The following is a 12364-nucleotide window of genomic DNA, read 5'->3' as shown; positions in this document are numbered from 1 at the left end:
CATATTGGACAAAGCTAAATAAATAAAACATCAGATCTAATTCCTATTCGGATAAAGGTGTTTCCCTTGATACTGGGATCAGCTGTCAAGGTGGACAACAGAGAAATTGTGTCTGAACCGCGACAGTTAAAAATAGAATACTGATGAGAAAACAAACTACGTAAGGCTTGCTTGTCAAACCCCGGATTTGCTTCAAGTCGTCGTCTTCTTATACGCCGAAAGAGTGACCGACGAGGGACGAGGTCGGACTCCCACAAAAAAGGGACTTTGAGAAAGTGTTGGCAAACTCTACGATAAAACTTAGGTCTTCATTCTGACCGGTTCTCAATTAATCACTTGTAAATACTGAAAACAGAAGACCACTGACGACAACTAATACAATGATAATCACCAAACTGTGAGGGATAAAAAAAAAAAAAAAACAATTTCGTATTAGCAGCGGCTGCGCGTGTGTCCGGTAGGTCTCCGCGGACCTGAAACACACTGGGTCTTCGGGCATGAAGTTGCTATAAAATATTTATCAGTTTGGTCTGAGGGGAGGGGTGGGGGAGGGGGGGTTGCATTTTGTACTTCCGTATTTCCTCGAATTATAGCCGGTGGGATTATTCAGTAATTTTGTGTGTTTCTTAGAAAATGGAAAATCAAGAAAGCGGACATTTATTCAAGTGCAGACTCACACATCGGACCATTCAAGGTATGTCTCACTTTTAAATATTATAACTGATTGTTATTAAACCCATAGCTGTTAGTTAAATTTTTACGGCGCATTTTGAAATAGGAAGGTCCTTGTTTTGGCGCTTTAGTATATGTGTGTTGAAAATGCTTCGGTTGCGTCGCATATGATAAACAGTGACAAACCCAGAGGTTGCCGAGACTTGTTACTGAAAGTATTAGTATATTCGTGGCACTGCCTATTCCCTGCACTCAGATAATGGCATGATTAATAAAGAGCATTCGCTTACAAGGTGGAAGAATCGCGCGAGTGGAGAAAACAACGGATCTCCCGCCCGCTTACTTCCGTCTTCAGTTACGGTGACCGTCACAGCGGTACGCATACCGCTCTGTTTAGTTTTGCGCGCTTTTTCTGCTCGTTCCGTTACCAGTGCTTATATGACCTTGTTTTCTTCACCAAGGACAGAATTATTGTGAGCACAATTACTGCAAGTCATTTTTAATAATATAGTCACAAACTGAACGTGCGTCTTAAGACTGATAATATTTTAAAACATTTTTGACACTGGTCAACATATTTCTGGTTTCAGTTTCACTTTCAAAGTAATATTTGAATCAGGGTGAAATTGTCGTTTGTTTTTAGTCAGTATGCACTGAAATATCCTTGTAACGTAGTCTTGAGGCTAACTATTAAATTGGTGTCTGTAGATCATTGTATAAATTGTTTTAATTTGTCACCCCCGCGATGCTGACTTCGGTGGCTTTCAAACTCAGAGTAGTGGAAAAGCAGGAACTCACTTAATATTTTATTCCGAGTTATTTCCCGAAGCCTACCAGTTGTCCTGAGAAAACCGAAGCTTACGACCTGAACAATTGATAAAGTGCGACATCTTACAAAAATTTCCAAGACTCTTTCTTCGACTTGATCAAAGCCTGCATCTGGTTTCGGGGCGGTTCTAGCTACACCTGGCTAGCATTGTTTCCGATGAGCGTCTTGTCTTCACGTTCTCCACGCATAAAGCCTTGGATTCGGTCATTTCATGTTGATGTACCAAAATTTTTTAACGCATGCAGTTGGATGCCATTGTTTTGCTCATTGAAACTTTTGTTTCTTGACGTTTTCGCTAAAAGTTTCATTCTCTTTCCGGCTTGACATGAACGCCGTTCCTACAAATTCAGTCACCCTGGATAATTCGGACTTCTTACAGAAGATGTATGAGCTGGAAAATCGCCACTTAGTTCAAATTAAGTCAAGAGACGTATATACACGCCTGGCTGGTACAAAACTGTAATTTTATTAGCCGGGACACTTTTCTGTGATTTCATAAAAAGCGATTGCAAATTTCGGATCCAAAAAGTAAATTGTGCACGATGTCTGTAACTGAGAGATTCAGTATCTAACAAGATGCCCCTCTAATGGCATTACACGGAATGCTTAATGTAGCCCCAATTATTCCCCATTGTATGTTTCGCAGATATTTAAAAAATATCCTCCCTTGGCCATTGAAATAATTGTCTGAATGGTTTTATTCAGATATATTGCGTGATACTTATCGTTGTGTTACTAGGAATCATACCAGAAATAACTATGCAATAACGTCATGACCCCGCTGAACTGGTCTGGCCTCCTCTAGCTCTAATTCTTCGCGTTGATCATTCGATCTGTTTTTTTAAAGCGGATTTTCTTTGCTGTGAACTCTCCCAATTTCCGCTGTTTCAACTGTCGAGTACTACCTAGAAGTTATTATTTCGATTTACTGCTTGAAAAAGGTTGGTTTTCTCTCTGAAAACGGCAGATCCGGAGTCGTAAATTCAGACATGTGGCCGCCATTGAACGAAAACAACTTTTCCAAATGATGATTTGCTTTGACGTCACACAAGTAGAGATGAGTGGGTCCCCTCCCTCGTGATATACGCGCAGATAATGGAGTTTGATTGGGCCGCTTTTGTTCAAGACAATCAAAACAATAGATCCCTTCTGGGAGAGGGAAGAATTTAATCTAGTTTTAATGAATAAATCAAATGATGATTTGACGTCACACAGAAGTGATGAGTGGGTCCCCTCTCTCGTTATATGTGCCTGAAAAATAGATTTTGATTGGGCCGCTTCTGTTGAAGACAATCAGAACAAAATATCCTTACTAGGGGAGGACAGAGTTTAATGCATAAACAAGATGCCTGCTACACTGGCATTACGCGTGATGCTGGGGCTGATTCATTTATTCCAACTGTATGCTTTGCCGATTGATAAAACTATCCTTGCTAATGGAATAGTTTGAGTCACGACGATCGCGTTACGTTGTTTACCTTGTGTTACGCGACTCAGACTTTCACCGGAAATGTGTGGAATTCCATTACGATAACGTAAGCTTCTCAATGACCTCTTTTCAGTCTCGCGTCGTGGTCTAAGACTGTCAAACAAAGCACGATTCCTTCGCCATGAACTCACCAATTTCCACCGTTTTAAATGTCGAGTGCTTCTTAGAAGTTACTCTTTCGGTTTCCCGCTTCAAAATGGTGAAATTTCCGTTTGAAAACGGCACACTTGAGTCCAGAACATGTTATAAACAATATGGCGCGACAATTTAATGCACTTTTAATTAAGAAATCAAATGATGCGTTGACGTCACACAGGTAAGGGTGAGTGGGTCCCCTCCCTCGCGATATAAGCGACAAGAATGGATTTTGATTGGCCTGCTGTTGTTGAAGACAATCAGAACAATACGTCCCGAGTAGGAGAGGGGAGAGTTTAATGAATAAATTAATGTACCGATTTGTAGCTACGAGGAAGAAAAAAAAAAAAAAAACAAGATGCCTGCTATACTGGCATTACGCGAGATGCTGGGGCTGATTCATTTATTCCAACTGTATGCTTCGCCGATTGATAAAACTATCCTTGCTAATGGAATAGTTTGAGTCACGACGATCGCGTTACGTTGTTTTCCGTGTGTTACGCGACTCAGACTATCAGCGGAAATTTGTCAAATTCCATTACGATAACGTAAGCTTCTCAATGACCTCTTTTCAGTCTCGCGTCGTGGTCTAAGACTGTCAAACAAAGCACGATTCCTTCACTAAGAACTCACCAATTTCCACCGTTTTACGTGTCGGGTGCTTCTTAGAAGTTATTCTTTCGATTTGTCGCTTCAAAATGGTGAAATTTCCCTTTGAAAACGGCACACTTGAGTCCAGAACATGTTAAAACAATATGGCGCGACTTAATCCGTCTTTAATAAATATATCAAATGATGCATTGACGTCACACAGGTAGGGGTGAGTGGGTCCCCTCCCTCGCAATATAAGCGACAAGAATGGATTTTGATTGGCCTGCTTTTGTTGAAGACAATGAAAACAATACATCCCGAGTAGGAGAGGGGAGAGTTTAATGAATAAATTAATGTACCAATTTGTGTATACGACGAAGAAAAAAAAAAAAAACAAGATGCCTGCTTTTCTGGCATTACGCGTGATGCTGGGGCTGATTCATTTTTTCCAACTGTATGCTTCGCCGATTGATAAAACTATCCTTGCTAATGGAATAGTTTGAGTCACGACGATCGCGTTACGTTGTTTTCCTTCTGTTACGCGACTCAGACTTTCACCGGAAATGTGTGGAATTCCATTACGATAACGTAAGCCTCTCAATGACCTCTTTTTAGTCTCGCGTCGTGGTCAAGGACTGTCAAGCAAAGCACGATTCCTTCGCCATGAACTCACCAATTTCTACCGTTTCAAATGTCGAGTGCTTCTTAGAAGTTATTCTTTCGATTTGCCGCTTCAAAATGGTGAAATTTTCGTTTGAAAACGGCACACTTGAGTCCAGAACATGTTATAAACATTATGGCCCCAAATTTAATCCGTTTTTAATAAATAGATCAAATGATGCGTTGACGTCACACAGGTAGGGGTGGTGGGTCCCCTCCCTCGCGATGTAAGCGACAAGAATGGATTTTGATTGGCCTGCTTCTGTTGAAGACAATCAGAACAATACACCCCGAGTAGGAGAGGGGTGAGTTTAATGAATAAATTAATGTACCGATTTGAAGCTACGACGAAGAAAAAGAAATCGTCCCGTTTTTAGACACGGTATGCCCCCTCAGGGCATCCCGCGTAAAAAGAAATCGACCCGTTTTTAGACACGGTATGCCCCTTCAGGGCATCCCGCGTAAAAAAAAAAAAAAGAAATCGACCCGTTTTTAGACACGGTATGCCCCTTCAGGGCATCCCGCGTAATTAATGTGCACATTTGCGACACCGATGAAAAAAAAGATACCCGACCGAAACCTAGACACGTCATGCCCTGCGGGCATTCCGTGTAATAACTTCACAAACGTGTAGAAAATTTGTTAGCAAACGGATGAGAAAAAAAAAAAAAAAATACCTGCGACGGGTCCGGTACATTAATTATTCTTGGCCGCGCACTCACTGGTACTTGGTTTCAACTATATCGCCGACATAATGCTGGATTTCATGTTGGTCAGGTGACGCTACTGGTCGAAGTGCATTTTTTTTATGGCTATTACGAGATCGAAATCATACGCTAAACAATTTCGTATAAGATATGTGAATATCTTTACGACCCATGGTCCACCACCGTCGGAAACAAGTGACAACGGACGACAGTTTATAGCATCTCACTTGTGGCCCCTATGTGAAGAAACAAGTGGAGGGATGGAGGAGGCATCTTCCAAAAAGTATAGCTCGGGCTGAAGGAGTATTTGCAGTGTATTTTTGGCATTCCGGATAAACCCACCACACATGCGCGCAATGGCTTTCGATTTAGAGACGGAGAAATGAAAGCGAAAGTTAAACTTTGTGTAGAGTCTGTAGACGGGAGGCGGCATGCTGAATATTCAGATTTATTCCAGCTGACAAGATATTTGAGATATTGGTGACACAACACAGGCAAAACAAGTTACCAACCCTTTTGCAACGCAGTCATGAATAGAAAACAGTATTAATTCGTCTCAAGGCGTCCAGCTTAAGCGAAACATCACTCATGTAAAGAAATATGAGGAGCCGTAACTGGATGATGCAACTTCAGAGAAACAGACCGCTGAGCTCTGAATAAACAGAATTGAAAGGACCGGTCGCGCGGTCGGGCGGAGAGGGGAATGGAGCAGAGAGTCACTCAGGTCGCTAGCTGAATCTTGTTTGAATGTTGTAGGAAGCCGGCTAAAAGTGATCCGCAGACTGTGTTTGTCTTCTAATGATCACTGCCTTAACTAAACAGTACCTAAATGACACCAATGAGACAAAAGATAAGGAGTATTTCAAAAACAGTTTATGGTTCGGTTCCAGAAAGCACTGTTATATATCTCTTCTTTTTGTTCCCGTAAATGTTAGTGTGAAAAAAATGCGAGTAAAAACGGGCAAACTGGTTGGCTTCAGCCCCCCTTGTGTCCGACTGATGTTGCTCGTAACTGACAGTACTAACTGCAGTAATGTTGAAACTCTGGATATTTCTGCGCAGTAATGCAACAAGGCAACAGATCCGGACAAAGAACTATTTAAGTGCCTATGAAATAAAAAAAATAACTTATGCTTATTTGAAAGGCCTTTCAAAGAGAACAAGAATTCAGTTGTTTTCAAGCTTTAGCTTATTAATTTACTGCATTCTTGACATGTTCAGATCAGGCATTCAGATAGTACAGAGTGTATGAAAGGCGTCAAATCTATAAGAATTAAAAACATCAAAAGAGTTTAAAAGCGCAGAGGTCAACTATTTAAAGTATAAAATCACGACTGGTTATAGGCATTTATTAAAGAAATAAAAAACGCGCCGAGTGCATTGTTGACTTATATAAGCACGCGGAAATTTTTAAGAACGCGAGAGAAGTGCAGAGAGGCACGAGCCGTAGGCGAGTGCCTCTCTGCACTTCTCGAGTGTTCTTAAAAATTCCCAAGTGCTTATATAACTCAACAATGCACGAGGAACAAGTTTTTTTATTTCTTTTATAAAATATAAACAATCGCAACTCCTCAGACAAGTGCGAATTTTAATGAATCAACATCAAGTTTCTCCTTACGCGAGATAACGCGTAATTTAATAGCGCGCGCTCTTGCCGATCACGACAGGGCACGCGACAGCGCGCGCAATCAAGTAAAAAGTCAAACTGTTTTAGTTTTTCGTCTCGTCGTAAGCAAGTTCAAGAAGTTAACTACAAGTCAAGTTTAAGTTTAAAGGTGTTGAGAGACACGTTCAAGTTAATTAAAAGTCTGGAAACATCAGTACAAGAGACTGTTCTTTGCGAATCGCTGGAGTGACAGCGCATTCTGTCTCTGAATTTCTCAGATTTTTCACAGGCAAAAAATCTGACGTGTGCTCCGTGCATATGTACAATTATAATGCACGCACCATACGTATGCTTCGTGCTTTGTGGAGTTATACAGAACTCAGTTTGACCAATCACAGCGCTTGCTTGACCCTGGCTATTTTATAATAACAAATCTCGCATAGTTGGAAGTAAACGGAATTGTAAAACCCTGACTGCGACTGTCACAGTAAGTGAATTTCCCCTTCTAGTTGTGAGAATATTATAGTTTGCTGACCTTCACAGTAACCTCTGGGTGGATTATACATAGAGACGTAGCTGAACGTCCTGGATCAGCGGCACTGGTTCGACACTCAGACGGTGTAGATACTCAGTGGAGAGCTTCCAAGGAGGTACGTTGGTCAATTTGTGCCAGTGGTGCATGTTTCCTTTCTCATCTTAATTTGGCCTTTTAGCAACTGGAATATTTGTTAGAGGCCTGCAGCCTTTTTATTTTATTTTCGTATGACCTGTTCCTTAATAAAGTAAATAAATGTCAGTACACTGAGTGGGCTTGATCGAGTTTAAAACCTTTCTGGGGTTCTGGAAATTTTTAGCAAAATTAAAATATGATCACAGCTAACCTCAGCATTTGTTTCCACACCGCAGCATTGGTGGTCTGCCGCTCTTTACTTTACAAGACCACACGTTGCAATACACCACAGCAAACCTTAGTTTCTACCGTTTTGAATCATTGAATGGATATCTTTATTTATACACGATGTAGTATAATAAGCTTGTAGGATCGTATAAACAAAGAGTAAATGAAAGAACAAAATACAAATCTTCGTCAGTATAAAATTGGTTAGTACATCAAAAGCTGCTATGTACAATATGAAAGAGACTTTGCAAAAATACCACCATGTTCAACGGGACGGGAACGGGGACGGGAACAACAACGACTTAATACAATGCTTATTTAACCCGAGATCAGAAGTCCTTTTCAGAGTTGCTTACCGTAGATGCTGACGTTGTTAAAAAGTCGCGAAATTCATTATAAGCATAGCATTCCGACTATTCTCGGTATAACGGAAACGTCTAGCATACTTTACGATTTACCGGCTTCCCGGCCTTTGTTTGCGTTGGTCCTGTTTATTTTCCCAGCTTTGTTGCCCAACTATCTGGAACGGCGTTTGTTCTTTCTTGTGGGATACAAGGACTAAGCACTTCTCCTATACACAATGTAGCTCTGATGCTGTTGTTCAGTTCTGTTTCTGAAAAGTTCGAACAGCTTTCTCTAGTCACAGCAGATTTTGCAGACCTCGTGGTTATATCACTGCCTGAGAAAGTATTTTATGCATTTACATTGGAGTATGTTAAAGATAAGAGCCGTAAAGAACAAACATCTGTATTCTTTCTCTCAGTTGTACCAATATCTGTCAATATCTGAAAACAGTACCTTGGCGGTGGTGCACTAATTCCAATGCGCCACTGGACTATCCAATCCCCTTATAAGAAAAGAGAAGGCTGTAGACGACCTGTTTCATGCTAGTACATAGGAATAAGCATAAGCTAATGAAAAGTTGTACAGTACTTTTGACATTCTTGATGAAATAAGCACGAGCGCTGAACAGGCGACAAACGCAGGGCAATCAGTGCTGCTTAGCTCTTATACATATGCTTGCATGGTCTTATCTTGCCCAGTTCACGCTTCTGACATCATCGCCCCTAATTAAAGTACAAGCATAAATATAATAAAACTGAAAATAGCCTCTTTTGGCCTGTGTTCTTGCATATCCCTGTTCTTGTTGCCTTGTTGGCACATCCTGGTTCACCCGCATTCTTATAAATGTTTGTGCTTGTCGTACATGGGTGAACCTGAAGCTTGAGATGTCTACGTCTACGACGCCTATACTTATGTTTGGGTTTTGGCATTTTTGTACAAATTGCTGATTATGATCAATGCCAATTTTCTCGAAATAATAGAATGAGCAACTGAAAATATAACCAAAATTATTCATAGACGACAAACAAACTTGTTTTATAATGCAGGGAGGAGTGCGACTGTTTAGAATATCTAGATCAGTATAGGTTCACCATGCAAGATCGATAAGACCATTCACCCTGGCACTAATCGATTAGTTACGTATGAGTTCGAACCGTACACGGTGAGACTGAATTGTTTCGTATGCCAACTACGAGCTCTCTTGCTTCGTCTGCAACGAACGAATAAGGTCAAGGAACCTCTTAGGATGCACCGAATAGTAATGACGAATCACTGACCGTCCTGACGTATACGATGGAATATACGATACGATGAACCAATAGTCAGCTGAATAGTCTACATTTGAAGCGGAACTACAGCATCTCATGCTCGCTCGTCGTTGTGTCCGACTCAAACAAGGACTACTGATTATATCTTTCTTTATGTCTATATTACATTTTTTTTAGTACCCCGTCCGTAAAGTTAGACAAAGATGACTTACTTGACTTAGTTCCTTATCTCCTCTGGGAGAATAGGGCCGTTGACTTGTTTTCTCCATCCCACCCTGTCTCTCGCAGCGATGACAGCCTCTCCCCAAGTGTCAAAACCAATCTTCTGCCTCTCTCCTTCCACAGTCCTTCTCCAGGTCTCTTTCGGCCGCCCTCTTTTCCTCTTCCCCTCCGGTGTCCAAGTTAGGGCAATGCGCGGGTTCTGATCGCTGCTCATGCGCAGGACATGCCCTATCCACCGCCACCTCCGCCTCCTAATCTGCTCACTGATGGAGCAGGTTTTTGCTCGCCGTCTAACCTCTTCATTTGTCACCTTCATTGGCCAATAGATCTTAAGTAGTCTACGTAAGCACTTGTGTAGGAATGTGTCCAGCTTTCTTTCGTCCCTCTTTGTCATTCTCCATGTTTCACATACATAGAGTAACACTGCTACGACATTGGATTTGAATATACTGATCTTAGTGTTTTTGCTCAGTTGTCCACTTCTCCAGATCTTAGTTGGTTTGTTAAATGTTCCTGTAGCTTTCCCTAGACGGTGCTTGATATCGTCCTCAGCCCCTCCATGCTTGGTTATTCTTGCTCCTAGGTAGTCAAAGCAATCCACATCCTCTACTTCCTGCCCATCTATAACAACTGTGTTGTTGCTGTTGGCGTTGATTCTCATCAGTTTGTTTTTCTTGGTGTTAATCTTTAAGCCTGTTCCTTTACCATTACTACTGAGATGGTTAATCTTCGACTGTATCTGCGTGAATGTACTTGAGATGAGAGCTACGTCATCTGCAAAATCTAAGTCCTCCAACATAGTTGTCAACCTCCACCTAATACCTGTCCTTGTGCATTCGACTGATCTTCTCATCACCCAATCAATCACCAAGAGGAACAGGAACCCGGACATGTTGCAACCCTGTTTGACGCCTGACTTCACTTCGAACCAATCTGATCTTCCAGCACCATCTACCACAGCACATGTGCAGTTAGTATACATGACTTGCACCATTTTCACGATCTTAGTTGGTATTCCATAGCACCTCATGATCTTCCAGAGAGTGTCTCTGTGTATGCTATCGAAGGCCTTCTCGTAGTCCACAAAACAAAGGTAGAGGCTGGTGTTCCATTCGGCTACCTGTTCAATTATATTTCGCAGTATGAAGATCTGCTCAGTCGTGCTCCTTCCTTTTCTAAAGCCAGCTTGTTCTCTTCTCAACTCAGCATCCGTTCCAGCAACAATCCTCTTGATCAAGACTCTTCCCAACACCTTGGCGACAGTAGACATGAGGGTGATACCTCTCCAGTTTCCACAACTCGTCAAGTCCTCTTTCTTGGGCAGTTTGATGATAGGCCCCCTAGACCAGTCCTCTGGAATACTTTCTTCCTCCCATATTTTGTTGAATAACTCATACAGGACACTAACTGTGGTGTCGGTGTCAACCCTCAGAAGGTCTGCCGTGATACTATCAAAAAACGGCGCCTTTCCACTTTTCATGTCCCTCAATGCACTCCTAATCTCCTCCCTTGTTATTTCTCCTGTATTGATGCTGTTATTCACTACGTCTGCCTCTTCCATCTCAATAACAACTTCAGGAACTGGCCGGTTTAAGACTTCCATGAAGTGCTCTTTCCATCTTGCTTATGCCTCGTCTTTCTTTAGTCAATAACTTTCCTTCCTTGCTCTTCACCATTCCTGCCTTTCTTGGCCCTTCGTTGCATAATCTCCTGGTTGCTACATATACTCCCTTCAGTTGGCCCAGACTCGCAGCCTCCTCTGCTTCTCGTGCTACACCGTTAATCCAGTCTCTCTTATCTTTCCTGAGGCTTCTCTTCACCTCCTTGTCCTTTTCTCTGTAGTCGTTTCGAGCTTTGTTCTTCAGCCTCTCCGATCGTGCATCTCCTATTTTTCTTTTTCAGTCTCCTTCTCTCTTCGATCTTTCTCCAGCTTTCCATACTAATCCAGCTCTTACTTTTCTTCTTTCTTCGCCCTAGTACCTTCATTGCAGTATCAGTGTATGCAGTTTTGATCTTCTGCCACGTGTGGTCTATGCTGTTGCTGTTGCCTTGGTCAGGCTGTTCACTAATCCGGTTATCATCTTCATCCATGTCGTTCTCATCTGTCATCTGTAGGATTTGGAATCGATTTCTCAACTCGAGCTGAAGCTGTTGTCTAATCGCAGGCTCTCTCAACTTGCTCTCCTCAAACCTGATGTTCCCCTCCTGCTTCTTGCCAGTGCTGTTCAATTTGAGTTTAGCTTTAGTTATTACAAGATTGTGGTCGCTTCCCACATCAGCCCCCCTATGCGCTCTTGTATCTTGCACTGACCTCTTGAATTGAGACCTGACTACCACATGATCAATCTGGGCTGACCGTCTGGGGAGGTCCACGTGTACTTATGCACATCCTTATGAGGGAACATGGTTGATGTTATAGCAAGGTTGTTATACGCACAAAAGGACACAAAGCGGTCGCCATTGTCATTCCTCTCGCATATTAGACCATGTTTCCCAACAATGCCACTCTCGCCCTCTTTTCGTTCTCCCACTTTGGCATTCCAGTCCCCCATCACCAAGAGCATGTCGCGCCTGGGAACTGTATCCAATACCTTCTGTAGTTGATCGTAGAAGGTCTCTTTTGCCTCGTCTTCTGCTTCATTGGTTGGGGCATACACTTGAACAATCGTAGTCTTTATGAATTTAGAGTGACATCTGGCTGTTATAATCCGATCACTGACTGGTGCCCAGCTCTCCAGACACCCACTGGCATACCTGGACATCACTATTGCTACTCCACTTTGGTGAACGTCATCTTCTATACCCGAGTAAAGGATAGTCTCTCCAGTTTGAGTTCTCAGCCTTCCAAATCCAGACCATCTACACTCGCTAACTCCCAGTATACTGATCTTGTAACGTTGCATCTCCGATGTAACTTGAGCTGTTTTGCCAATGCTATACAT

General features: G+C 42.1%; 1 protein-coding gene across 1 annotated transcript; it reads right to left on the bottom strand.

Annotated features, from left to right (window-relative positions):
• Nucleotides 1-11216: 11216 nt before the first annotated feature.
• On the bottom strand, nucleotides 11217-12364 carry LOC146459360 (protein CFDP2-like). The gene is made up of 2 exons (XM_085089520.1): nucleotides 11757-12364; nucleotides 11217-11643 (listed from the first exon to the last, which is right to left on the bottom strand). Exons 1-2 carry the CDS (start codon nucleotides 12362-12364, stop codon nucleotides 11217-11219), a joined length of 1035 nt encoding a protein of 344 aa, XP_084945646.1.

Source organism: Pavona decussata, unplaced genomic scaffold, assembly GCF_977016875.1.
Source record: "Pavona decussata unplaced genomic scaffold, jaPavDecu1.1 SCAFFOLD_219, whole genome shotgun sequence".
NCBI lineage: Eukaryota > Metazoa > Cnidaria > Anthozoa > Scleractinia > Agariciidae > Pavona > Pavona decussata.
The sequence above is the reverse complement of the archived record's forward strand: the minus strand, read 5'-3'. Positions and strand labels throughout refer to the sequence as shown.

Excerpts from the sequence above, each read along its gene's own strand:
- LOC146459360 (XM_085089520.1), bottom strand. The coding sequence starts at position 12,364 with ATGTATAGCATTGGCAAAACAGCTCAAGTTACATCGGAGATGCAACGT. Across the intron at positions 11,644-11,756 it reads CAGCCCAGATTGATCATGTG|CACTGGCAAGAAGCAGGAGG; the intron begins GTAGTCAGGTCT and ends CAAATTGAACAG.